The following is a 12,455-nucleotide window of genomic DNA, read 5'->3' as shown; positions in this document are numbered from 1 at the left end:
CATGGATCTAGGCTTGTCAGACCCACTTGCAGAGGAATAATGAGAAACTCAAGTTCAGAGGAAATATCTTTGGATCTTTCTGGTTACAGAGAGAATTTGCCAAATGAGATCCCTAGTCAATACTGCCATTTGAATGTGTTCACTCATCGTGTCCCCGGCCAGGCCCTGAGCAGCTGAGCTGCATGCTGAAGAGGTTGCTTGAGCTGTAGGGCAAGAAGTCTTTTCCTTTGGAAGTTATTCACTAAGTGCTACTGGAGCTGCTGAAGTAGCCTATCAAGCATCTGTGCTACTGCAGTCATGTGTTTTGAAAGGCCTTGTTTTTTCCATCCAAAGGGGTCATCAATCTCAAAGGCATAATGGCTTGAAGGAATCCTGCAGCTTAGGGCTCTGTGGCATGGGCTGGGAGGGCAGACAAGTGCCTGCTATACTGGCGCGCCAAACTGCATGTTGCGCTTCGGCCGAGGAGCAGGGGTCAGGCCCGTCCTCAGAGGGGTCTGTGCTGTTCCCATTTGCACGGGCTAACTTGGAAATATCTGGCTTTTCTAAATTTTGCCTTCTCGAAAGTCTATATTTTGAGGGATGGTTTTCACTCTCCCCAGTTCTGTTCACATTTTAAGAACAGACCAAAAATCGGATAGTTTGTTGAGAAAGTAGGGAGCTGATTTAAATAAAAATATTTTAATCTCTAGTTTGGTCTCTTTGTTATTGTCTCCTTTAAAACTGCACTGAATTCTGATCTTGGAGCTCTGTCAAAGGATTTTTGACTTCCAGCATGTGCAGTTGCTGCAGATAACCTCAGTCTTTGGCTAATGTCTTGCTGGGTTTCTTTCCTCTGCGCTCTTGTCTGCAGGGACATGTGTGATAATCGCATGACCTGCTCGACCAGCTCTGCTTCCAGCCTTGACACCAGTGCCCAGTTCCAGGACAGTAACGGGCAAACACAGAACAGCAGATGGGATGAACAGCAGAAAGTATTTGCCCTAGAGCAGATCTGCGGTGTCTTTAGAGTGGACCTGGGACAAATGAGGTCCCTTCGCCTTTTCTTTAGGTAAGATATCGATTATTTTTGTTCAGACTCTAGAGTTTTCTGATGTTTATTGCAGTGATACTTGTGCATACCCTGAATCAGTGTGAACGGGGCTCTGTGGAGACAGATGGCTTCCGCAATTCTGTTAGGACATCGTTCCCTGATGGTTATCTCCAGAAATGCAAGTGTGAACCTCCTCAAGGAGAGCCTCTGAATTACAATTCTGGGATCTAAAAGAACTTTTTACCTAGTAAGGAGAAGGTGCTGATATTGGTCTTAGCTGTCTTGCAAAAAATAGTTAAAATCTCCTGGGGGTGTGGAAAACCTCTCTGTTGCCTGCCCCTCACTGGGCTTCTCTAGGGTCTTAACTACTCTTAACCTCTTAAGTTAACTTTCAATTTATTAAAAAGGATATTAAAAACACTTTTTACTCTCACTTTTTACTCTTACTCCCTACTTCTTTAGAGAATGCTGTGTGCAACCAGGTCCACACGTCCCTAGGAGCTGACTTTGTGTACTGTGTCACTCTTTCTGGGATAGATTTCTTGCTCCTTTTGTTCTCCAGGGAAGCCAAAATTGAATTCCTTCACATCATGGAAGGGGAAAGGAGTGCTGTTACCAGGCATGAGTGAAGCTTCTTGAGGGGAAACAGAAGGATTCTGTGGTCGTTATGGCCATGTCCTGAGCTGTAAAATTATCTCCACTCCCTGTTTTAAGGGATAACTTAGTGCTATACTTCTTTATAATTTGCTTTCCTTCCTCATCTAATGTACCCCCTTCCTGCTGTGCCCCTGGTTATCCTGGGCAATAAATTTGGGTTGATCTCCCCCCTTGATGTGTCCTGCAGTGATGAAGCATGCACCTGTGGACAACTGGTTATTGCAAGCAGGGAGAGTCAATACAAGATCTTCCATTTTCACCATGGTGGCCTGGATAAACTGTCTGAGGTGTTTCAGCAATGGAAGTACTGCACAGAGACCCATCTCAAAGACCAGGTACCTGAGCAAGATTCATAAGGTGAAGACAGTTTTTTTTTTTCAGTACATGTGTCACACTTAGCTTTTAGCTAGGGCAGTGTGTTGGAGAAATAAAGTTAGGAGTTCATGTCACCAAGTCAGGCAGAAAGCTGCAACATACTGGATGTTGTTTAGGATACAGCTGCAAGTCAGATGCGAGATCTCTGTTGTACTTGCTTGTCCTCATCTGTTCCTGTTCTCCTTGTGGAATATGGGGGAAGATAGTCCAGAAAACTTGCCTAGGTAGTTATTTTGCTGGATGTGGTAACCAGACAGGTCAGCTTTAGGCATGTAAGGTGGTGGGGAAGTCTACGGTGCTAGGTCTGAAATTCTGTCAGAGTCTTTCATCCATTTTGTGAAGCATAGCACACTGCATTTGAAAGTGTTTTGACAAGGTATCTTGCCATATTTTGTTCAATCTACATACAAATGTGATAAGAGCTCTTTAATTATCTGTTTAAGATACTGTATGTGCTTATTAGAAACAGTGATTTTTAAATTTCCATCCTTCCCACAGAGCCCCCTGCTGCTTTTCTTATTATGGTCGCATGGGCTCACTTTTTGCATTGAACAACCTTTGATTTTTAAATTAAATGTCAGCTGCAGTCTTGCACTGGGATCATGAGTGCCCTTAGAGAGCCTGGCAGTGCAGTTCCCTGCTTGCCTAACAGCAATCCCTTTGTATATGGCCAATCATATGTAATTTATTGCAGGCATTCCTGGCAGGGTGAAGTTTTGCTGTAAGCAGCATTAATTCAGTTTTAGGTCAGGGATAAGACGGGGGGAGGAATGGAAATAATTTTTTTTTCTTTTTGTAAGATGAAGCTGTTTTGTGTGTACTCAGATTTTTAATTATTCTAATCACTCTTGCCATTGCAATGGTTATAATTCCAAAAAAAAAAAAAAAATCCCTTCCCAAGTACTGTGCCTTGGTGCTTAATCCTAAGAGAACCATGCAAAAAGGTTTTCCTGCTCTGAAAACTGCTGGTTTCAAGCTCTACTGCTATCTCTGGCTCCTGCCTCCAGTTTTTTTGTTTTGTTTTGTTTTTTCTTTTCCTCCATTCAGCAGCTTACGGATGAAAAGACGTGTATGCAGTTCTCTATCCGTCGTCCCAAGCTGCCATCCTCAGAGACCCATCCAGAGGAGAACACGTATAAGCGTCTCGATGTGTCTGCCTGGCTCAATCACCTGAATGAATCTGGACAGGTGGAAGAAGAGTACAAGCTGCAGAAGGTGAGAGGGGTAGCTGCTGCTGTGTCGATCTGTTCTCTCTTGCCATAGAGTGCAAGTCCCCAGGTGGAAGTTGGAATCGTTTGCTTTCATGCTGGGGCAGGCACTGGGTGTTTGAGAGTATAAAGACTTGCTTATAGTGCTTGGCTGGAGGTCTTGCTGGGACTGCAGATGAGTCTGCTACAGACAGAATAATGGAACAACACCTTTCTGACTGGGAAGAGTGAGGTGTCCTGCTTCTGCTGCCCCTTGGAAGTAGTAGACCAAAGTGCCTAGTGCTAGATAGGTTTGCAAAATGCAGTATGAACAAATCAAAGAAGGGAAAACTGAGATTACTGTATGGAAACAATTCAGGGATTGCGGGGGAGCATTGGGTCCAAGTCCTGAGAGAGAAGTTTGCAGTGAAATGCAGTGTCTCCAAGAATTGGGGATTAAGCCGTGACATGAGAACGACACGTTAATCATAGAGCCTCTCCAGGGGGGGTTATTGACATTGAAATGAGCCCGATTTGTGTCTCGTCTGGGAATAGAAGGCCAGCACTTTCCCTCTAAACATGTGCAAATTGCAGGAGCTTGAATCAAGGCGTCACTTGTCAGGAAAGAACTGCAAAGCCACCAAAGCATAGTAGCAGGCAGTTTCTTGTTGCTGTGTTTGGGAATGTTAAATCTGTACCAGTCATAACTTTTGCTCCTTCTTCCAGGCCATTTTCTTTGGTGGGATTGATATTTCCATCCGTGGGGAGGTGTGGCCCTTTTTGCTGCACTACTACAGCTATGAGTCCACCTCTGAAGAGAGGGAGGCACTGAGGATACAGAAGAGGAAAGAATACTTTGAGATCCAGGAGAAAAGGTAACAGACCAGCTTCATCCTTTGTTGCTCATCTCTCCTTAGGCCTGAGGTGACATTAATACCACTACTGAACTCCAGAGTCTCTGCCTCCTTCTCTTCAGGAGAAGTTGACAGAGTATGGACGTGAGAGGGATGGGTAAAAGGAGGTGTTATCAGACATAGCTGACTTTTTGAGGATCTGGAGCTAATACCGTATAACTCAATTGTTATGTTATTTGAGTTCTTGAAACAGGCTTGCCTGTGCTGCGTAGGAAAGCTTGCCTCACAGGCAAGACTAGCAGCTTAACATGTTTGGTTTAGCACACTGAAGGTGAAAAGGGGATCTAATATATCTTTGTAAATATATTTGGATGTAAAAATACAGAAGAAGAAGGGTGATCTAATTCAAGGAAATTATTGCTGCAGAACTATGAGTTTTAAACTAATTGTGGGTAGAATTAAGCTGAAGAAAGATATTATTATTATTAGTTAGGAGACATTCTAAACACTGAGTGGTGACTTCTGGAGAGCCACCCACAAGAACCAGTGGAGAGCAGAGGGTCTGGATGCTCCGGAAGTGGAGCCTGACCAATTTATCACAGGAAACACATCACATCATCCCACTTATAACCCAGGAGGTTCCTTCTAGTAATCCATTTGGATAGAAAATCTGCTGTTCTAGACAGACCTGTTTGTCTGGTGTTCTGGTGATGAGAAATCTCTGTGCAGAAAGATTAGTTTCTCTCTCAAATCCAAAGCTGAAATAAGGTTTTTTTGTTCTCTGTGGCAATCATATTCACATTGTGTCAATGTACTCCTGTTGCTGCTCTATTTCCAGACTTTCAATGACTCCAGATGAACACAAGGATTTCTGGCGTAATGTACAGTTCACAGTAGATAAAGATGTTGTGAGGACTGACCGCAGCAACCAGTTCTTTCGTGGGGAGGGCAATCCAAATGTGGAAACTATGAGGTGACGTGTCTAATTCTAGTCTCCCAAACAAAGAGTCATACTGAATGAACAGAAAACTCAGAAAGCCCCTCTGACCCTGGGAGTGTGGTGCTTAGGCCCCTGCCTTAGGAATGCTGCAGAACACCATGCATGTGGTGGCTGGTACCAACTGATGCAGAAACGGGCACTTCTTCCCCAGTGCTTTCACTGCTTCTTTAACTGTTTACTTCTCGATATAACAACCTTGCTCTTATCACCTAGCTTCCCTGTATGTGTAAGCATATAAGAAGTGTGAGCCTCCTGCAGCTGTAGTAGAGTAAGGGGTGCTGTAGCGGGGCCATGGACACTTGCTTGGGTCTGTGGTTCTCTCTGATAGGGTGGAGGACCAGCGTTGCAGAGTTTGCTTCGTGAGTGTGTGGCCTTGTAAATGCTGCACTGGGACACTGGAATATGCCTAGGAAATAGTTGGATTTTGTCTAACAATGTGGCTTGGAGCCTCAGGATTTGATGGGTAGGCATCATCTCTCCTTTTTCCTGGGTCTTTCTATCTTCTGTCACCTTAGTGTTTATGAATTCTTATTTTATTTCTATATTTTGTCCGTGTATGTAAAATCTTCTCCTGGAGTTTATCTCTCTAGACTGATGTTTGCAGTAGGGATTACCCATCTGCTTGAAAGCACCTTAAAATAGGATGGTGTGCCTTCATAGCTGAGATGAACTGTGTTACTTGTTCCTACTGCACTGCTCCCAGTGGGCTGGCCCACAATTTGGAAAACAGGAGCCTAAGGAGTTCTGCTCAACTCCATTGTCTTAGACTGCTGTACGCTATTCAGAATTCTTGTCATTCATCCAGGAACGTCTGTGGACTGATGCAAAATGTCATAATCCTAGCTCTGTGCTTTGGCTGTACTGCCAGAATATGGAAGACTGCAGTTCTGTATACTGTTAGTGGGTCTCTATTATGCTTCTAGATAGGGTTAGGGAAAGCAGTTCTGTGGGATGCAACATGCTCTGCAGGTGCTCAAAAGATCTCATACCTCTGTGGCGTAAATCCCACGTCTCTGTGGTTGTAATTGCACGTTAATCTTTTAGATGGCAAGAGTGATCTGTTACTCTTCTGCACTTTGTCTAACCCAGCCTGTGTGGTGGGAGTAGGGGGTAGAATGGAAAGGGTACTGAGCTCAGCTGTGATTTGCCCTCTCTGCATCTCACCTCTCCGCTTGAATGTCTTCTCTAGGAGGATCTTGCTGAACTATGCAGTATTTAACCCAACAATTGGATACTCCCAAGGGATGTCTGACCTGGTTGCCCCAATCCTGGCGGAGGTTCTAGATGAGTCGGATACTTTCTGGTGCTTTGTGGGATTGATGCAGAATACGATCTTCATCAGCTCACCCCGGGATGAGGATATGGAGAAACAGCTGGTGAGGCTGAGCGCAGAGCTCAGTTTCGTCATGTCTTTAACTTCTCCTCTCCCTTGTCAAATTAGAAGAACGCCATGAAGCAGTTACCTAGGCTGTTGCTGTGGGTTCCGGCATACAGAATCACATCCCAAAGTCACAAAATACCTGATGGATAAAATGAATCCTAGGTGACTGGGGCGGTTATAGCCAATAAGTTGTCAGATTAAAGTTACCTTGGCTATGCTGAAGGATACTGATGCAAGGAATCTTTTATAATCAGATGTATTTAGGATACTGCTTGCTTATTCTTTGCACTTCTCTCGGACAATGAAGACTCATTGATTGGTTTCTTTTCCTGATGCTGGGGCATTTAATGTGAATGGGGCAGAGGAGGTGATTGAGCTGCAGCACTCTTTTTTTGTGGGCTTTTTGAAGGTCTTAACATTTTTAATAGAATTTTTTTATGATGTTCAAATGAAAAGTCTTGTATCTCTGACAGAGTTAAAATAACATGATCTTGTTTAAAAATAGGAACATTTCAGGTTGCAACATTAATGTCCGTTCTTTTTGGGTTAAGATCCTCGGAAATCTGTTCTAAACACGAACAATCCTGTCCTGACCATGATGCCACCAATTTAAAGTAAATCTGTGGTGGAAACCTTATGGGATGTTGCTGATGAAGTGCAATTTGTTAATGTACAGATTTATGCACTGAAGCATACCTTTATAGTCAGACTTCCCAAAATCACTTCCGTATTGCTCAGCATCTAGTGAAATTAAATTTTGCCGTAAATAGCTATGTCCTTTTTTGTTTGTTTGTTTAATTTTTAAGGCATTAGCTCAATGCTGCCTTCCTCAGCCTGAATCTCCTCTCTTCTGTCTTTTCACAACGTAGCTGTTAGGGGATTTGCTTTTCACTCTCCCTCCTTCCTTGTGAAACAGCCGCAGTGGCCAGTGAGCTCTGTCTATTAATGATAGATCCAAGTGGGCTCCTGGTTGTGTGGTGTTGAACAGGCTGTGAGTAGGCCAAAATGTAAGGCGGGAGCTTTTTGTGAGAGAAGAGACCTGTGGCCCGTTGTGCTGGAGCCCACAGTGGGCATGCCGTGCGAGGGGCTCCCTGGGATGGAGAATGTGGTGGGTCATAGTGGCGCGAGTCCTTGTGCACAAGGCAGTGGTTCAGCTGAGAGCATCTTTTCCAGATGTACCTGCGAGAGCTGCTACGGCTCATGCACCCACGCTTCTACCAGCACCTTTCTTCCTTGGGAGAGGATGGCCTGCAGATGCTTTTCTGTCACCGTTGGATCCTCCTCTGTTTTAAACGTGAATTTCCAGATGCTGAGGCTTTGCGCATGTGGGAAGCATGCTGGGCTCACTATCAGGTTAGCCAGCTGGAGATGGGCATGCTGGGCAACAGTGTGTCCTTTGCTGAATCCTCACCAACTCGGCAGGTGTTGCAGGATTTCCTTAAAGGCTGTTAGTAGCAAAGTATCTGGAATAAGTTTGACTGTAGGTATTTTCTCTCCCATAATACTTTCTTAGCCAAGACTGTGACAGCATGGTTTAGTGTCAGCGGTGTTCTGGTTTGATTTGCTGCAGCTAACCTTGAAAGAAACTAAAATTGATACAAATTGCACCTTGAGTTGCCTCATTACAGAATTCTGGAGCTCATAGACTGATCAGCTCAAAAGGTCCCTGCTTCGTGTAAAACACTTTGTTTGCCTGAGTACCAAACTCCCCAAGTATTGTAAGCATTTGCAGAACCTGGCTTTCTGGTCTCCTGCAAGGGTAGCAATAGGGCTGGGTGACAAGGAGTGTATTCCGCCTGTGAAAGGAGTCCTTTCTCTCCTACTTTAGTGAGTACAGCAGCAGTGACACCTGAAAAGTCTTGTTCAGCAGCTGTCATTACTTGTGGGCATTTTCCTGCAGAATCGTCCCTGCAAGATGTCTAGGGGAGGTTTGGAGTAAGCATATTCATGACTGGAAGTGTTACAGCAGGTGTGTAACTGTCAAAGAGGTTTATCTATGGAACAGGAGGATGGAAGCCTATTTCTCCTACCGGGGGGGGTCTGGCCTTCAAAAAAAGGCTCTTCAGAAAGTGCTGAGCATTCACTTCCGAAGTTCAGACTTCTCTTAAACAGCTGGAAAATGTCTTCCCAGAATCACTAGTCAGCTTTGAAACCTGTGGTCCAAATCTTGCTCCCGTGCTTTAAAGGCAACAGACTTTGACTCAGCTGTGATTCAGAATTCACCAGTAACTCACTTTCTGAATGCGACTAGGCAAAACTGGAAAGAGATACTACTCACTTAAAGCAAAATCTCTGCTAAGGACATTTGTGTGGTGGGTAGGGAGGTTAAGTCAGAGCTCTGCGTCCACCTGCTGTAATCCAGCCCCTTTTTTCTCATTGCAGACTGACTATTTCCACCTCTTTATCTGTGTGGCCATAGTGGTAATTTATGGAGATGATGTCATTGAACAACAGCTGGCCACTGACCAGATGCTGCTGCATTTCGGCAACCTGGCTATGCACATGAATGGAGAACTTGTACTCAGGAAGGTAAATGCCTGCGTGCTGATGAGGGCCAAGTCTCTGGTCCAAAAGATGAGTAAGACCCTCAAGAAAGTAAGGGACTGATGCTAAATCTTCCCCCCTGGCCAGTGGGATCCCCACTGGTCTGGAGCCTGGAAGAGTGGGGTGCTGGAATTTGACTGGAACCAGTTCTGCAGAAAGAAGAGACAGTTGTAGAGTACTTAGAAGGTAACAGTATGGTAACAGAACTTGCACGTACTTAAGGGAAACGGCAAACAGAGCTTTTCATCCAAACATCATGGTCCCCAATCCATCTCCGTCTGGGAGTGACTGCAGGCCATGTGATGTGAAGCCTGCAGCAGTTCCCCTGGCCTGTTCCTGCTGACAGCGCTGCCTCTCCTACGCGCTCCTCTTAGTGGCAGCTTGCTCAGAGACGCTGAGGGCCGAGCGAGCGTGCAGCAGAGCCGTGCAGCGGAGCTCCCCCTCCACCTAGCAGCCTGAAACACATTGGCAAGCAGCAGGGATGCACTGCCTGGGCTGCTACAGCTCTCTGGCTAATAAAAGTACTGTGATGTTGAGTTGCAGGAATTCAGTGCTATAAACAACCGTCTCTGAATTCACCTGCTGTCAGTGTCTCCACTTTAACCTTCAATTCTGGGTTCAGGAAGGATGCTCCTCTGCTGAAGTTTTGACTCTTCTAATGGAGCTAAACAGGAGTACAGGGCAGGAGGACATCTGGCTACCCCTGCTCCTCATGTTTGTCCTCTGGTGATAATTAAACGACTTTGTCTCTCTCTCCCTTCTAGGCAAGGAGTCTGCTCTATCAGTTCCACCTGTTACCCCGCATCCCTTGCAGCCTGCATGACCTGTGCAAGCTGTGTGGGACAGGAATGTGGGACAGTGGCTTCATCCCCGCTGTAGAGTGCTCTGGCCATCACCTGGAGTCTGAGAGCTGCCCATATGGGGGACTGGCGGAAGTGTCTTCTCCTAAACCAGGAAGCGAAGGCAAGAGAGGCTTGAAAACACGAGACGTCTTTACTTTCCGAAAATAGCTGCAAAGGAACAGGGCGTAGCAGCAGCAGAAGGAAGGGCAGGAAGGATGTGCATAGGAGAAAAATGTTAAAGACAAAAATGGAGGGATAGCTTGTCAAGACTCCTGAGAAGACTGAAAGGTGGAGAATGGAAGAGGAATGAAATCACTTTACAGGGGGAAGCAAATTCCATTCCACTAGGTAGTGGAACCTGAGTGAAATGTATCAAAGCAGGAACAGTGTTTGCACATTTTTGGATTTGATTTTTTTAGAAATATGAAGCATTTCTAGATCTTAACAAGAACCTGTTATTCTGCCTCTTGGATTGCACTTGTTAGCAACCAAAACTGTTACTTACTGATGAGAAATGAGAAGGCTAAAGAGAGCCAAGGACAACTGGCAGCATTTGTGGGTCAAGTGGAGAGAGCAGAGTTGTGGCAAGACCTCTCTCTGTGATGTCCTTTCATCCAGAGCATACCGCACACACACGCTCTCTGCTTCTACCAAAACACGCAGCATAGTGGCTTTTCTCTAAAGCCTTGATGATCATTTTGATTTTATCTGCCAAAAATAAAATTGCAGACTATTGGGATTACAGGGAGGGTATGTCATTTGTTGGCGAGGTAGAACTGGTCACATAAAGGTCTGTCTCTCGCCTCTTTTTATACAGTATACTTGCTGGCATGATTTTTTTCCCATTTGTACAGAAAGTGTGCAGCCGCGAGTCTTCAAGTACTGCTTTTCTGTATTCAGGGTATTTCATAGACGTGTTTCAAAGTTTACTTCTCCGTTATATTGCAGCAAAGCTGCTTCTTTATGCTGCCAACTGCAGACTTCAGACACTTGTTTATAGAAGTCTGTTGTTTCCAGTATGTTTCCCAATGTGTTTGCCTTGTCTGTCGTCAACTACTGGTTATTTTCTGTCCTTATCTGTCTTCACCGTAGGCTGTAGCTTCTACACTCTGTTCTTTAGGTGCTTCAACTGGTACCAGTGATGTGCCCTCTTACCTTTCCCGAGATGGAGACGAAACTTCATTTGTTGAAGTCATTTTTCCTGAGCTCTATCTTTGATAACAGTTTCCTTTGCAGCATTTTTGAGAGGACAGCAAGTTTCTCCTGTTATCTTCTATAGCATATGCCAGCTGGAAGAAGAGCTGAGACCTTGAGCACAGCTGTGTTGCCAAATATGGAATGTCCTAACCAAATTCAGTGGCATCCAAAGGTGTGTCCTGAGCCAAAGTTTGTGCCAAATAGAGCCTGGAGAATAGCTCCCTTGTAAGAATGAAAAAGGAGACAAGGTGAAAGTGAACTGCACTGCCTTTTCTACTTCCTTCTGCATGGCATATGAAGTCTTGGTGTCTTTTTACTGTTGTGTTGCTCCCTCTCCCATGAACCACACCACTTCTTTTATATAACTGTGTCTTGGTCTGGCAAGGTGGGAGGTCCGTGCTAACTTTTCAGCTTTGTCTGTTAGGCATGTTTGCTTTATTAGTAGCATGTGTGGAAAAACCTATATCCTCATACTCAGTGCTGCAGCAGGTACCTCCATCTGACAAGCAGATTTCTCTAAAGGCCTTGCTGCAAGGTCTTATCCTTAGCTCGTTTGCAGCTGCAGCCCTGGAGCATGTATGCTGTGCGCCCATTGGGAAGTGGGGCTGGTAATTGGGATGTCTTATATGAAACCACCAGGTACCAAACTCATGCTGCTTCTGTAAGGGGAAGAAGACTTGACCTTCTGCAGGCACCATGCCACTGAGCGGCGCTCTTATGTGGTAGAAGGACAGTTTGGCTCCTGACTTGTGTGAAGTCTCTCCCTGTAATTTGAAGGATGAAAACCTTCTCCTTGATGAGAACAACTGTGAAACCTATCACCGTACTGCGCCCCTCCGAAATAGCCCAGCTGTGAGAGTTACCTAGGCTATAAGACTGCAGTTGTGTGCTGGGATTGTATGAGGTGGCACCTCGTCTAGAGGCTGGTGGCTGCTTTGCTGTGAAGCAAGGAGTTCTTTGAGATTTATAACATTTCAGTGAATAATAAAAGTTTATGTGAGGCTTTTGAGTGGTACGTTGCTGTACAGGCTGGGCGCTGTACCTTATAGTCGAGGTACAGAACTGGGCTTGGCTGGACACCGCCCCACAGCCTGAGATGGTTCTCTTGCAGCCATACGAAAAAGAGACTTGTTGGGTGTTGGGTCTGTGTTGCTCTCCCCAGGCTGCACTGGGCAGAGCAGCAGGCCCAGGATTTCAGCCGAGGGATGCCTGGAAACACGCAACGTATTCCCGTAGGTGCAAGCTCCAAGTGGCAGTGGCTGAATTAGCTTCAGAAAAACGGCATATTAGAAAACGCCAGAACCATCTGCCCACAGACCGACACGGTAGCCCACGCAGGCAGGCCCCAGCTCCCCACGGAGGCAATGGCAACCAGGCACCACCTGCCG

General features: G+C 45.5%; 1 protein-coding gene across 10 annotated transcripts in view; it reads left to right on the top strand.

The window, feature by feature from the left end:
• Positions 1–12,068, top strand: part of TBC1D16 (TBC1 domain family member 16) — a 49,623-nt gene extending 37,555 nt beyond the window's left edge. For 7 of the 10 annotated variants that reach the window (XM_068913659.1, XM_068913654.1, XM_068913660.1 and 4 more), the window contains 9 exons: positions 851–1,048; positions 1,875–2,022; positions 3,110–3,277; positions 3,976–4,124; positions 4,942–5,076; positions 6,293–6,479; positions 7,658–7,837; positions 8,867–9,013; positions 9,793–12,068. In XM_068913659.1, coding sequence (XP_068769760.1) covers positions 851–1,048; positions 1,875–2,022; positions 3,110–3,277; positions 3,976–4,124; positions 4,942–5,076; positions 6,293–6,479; positions 7,658–7,837; positions 8,867–9,013; positions 9,793–10,038 — 1,558 coding nt within the window. In that variant the 3' untranslated portion in view covers positions 10,039–12,068. The remainder of the gene's footprint in view (positions 1–850; positions 1,049–1,874; positions 2,023–3,109; positions 3,278–3,975; positions 4,125–4,941; positions 5,077–6,292; positions 6,480–7,657; positions 7,838–8,866; positions 9,014–9,792) is intronic. The other 3 variants (XM_068913661.1, XM_068913663.1, XM_068913662.1) reach the window with 1 other exon arrangement.
• The last annotated feature ends 387 nt before the right edge of the window (positions 12,069–12,455 follow it).

Source organism: Struthio camelus, chromosome 19 (assembly GCF_040807025.1).
Source record: "Struthio camelus isolate bStrCam1 chromosome 19, bStrCam1.hap1, whole genome shotgun sequence".
Taxonomy (NCBI): Eukaryota; Metazoa; Chordata; class Aves; order Struthioniformes; family Struthionidae; genus Struthio; species Struthio camelus.
This window is presented reverse-complemented; position numbering and strand designations above follow the sequence as displayed.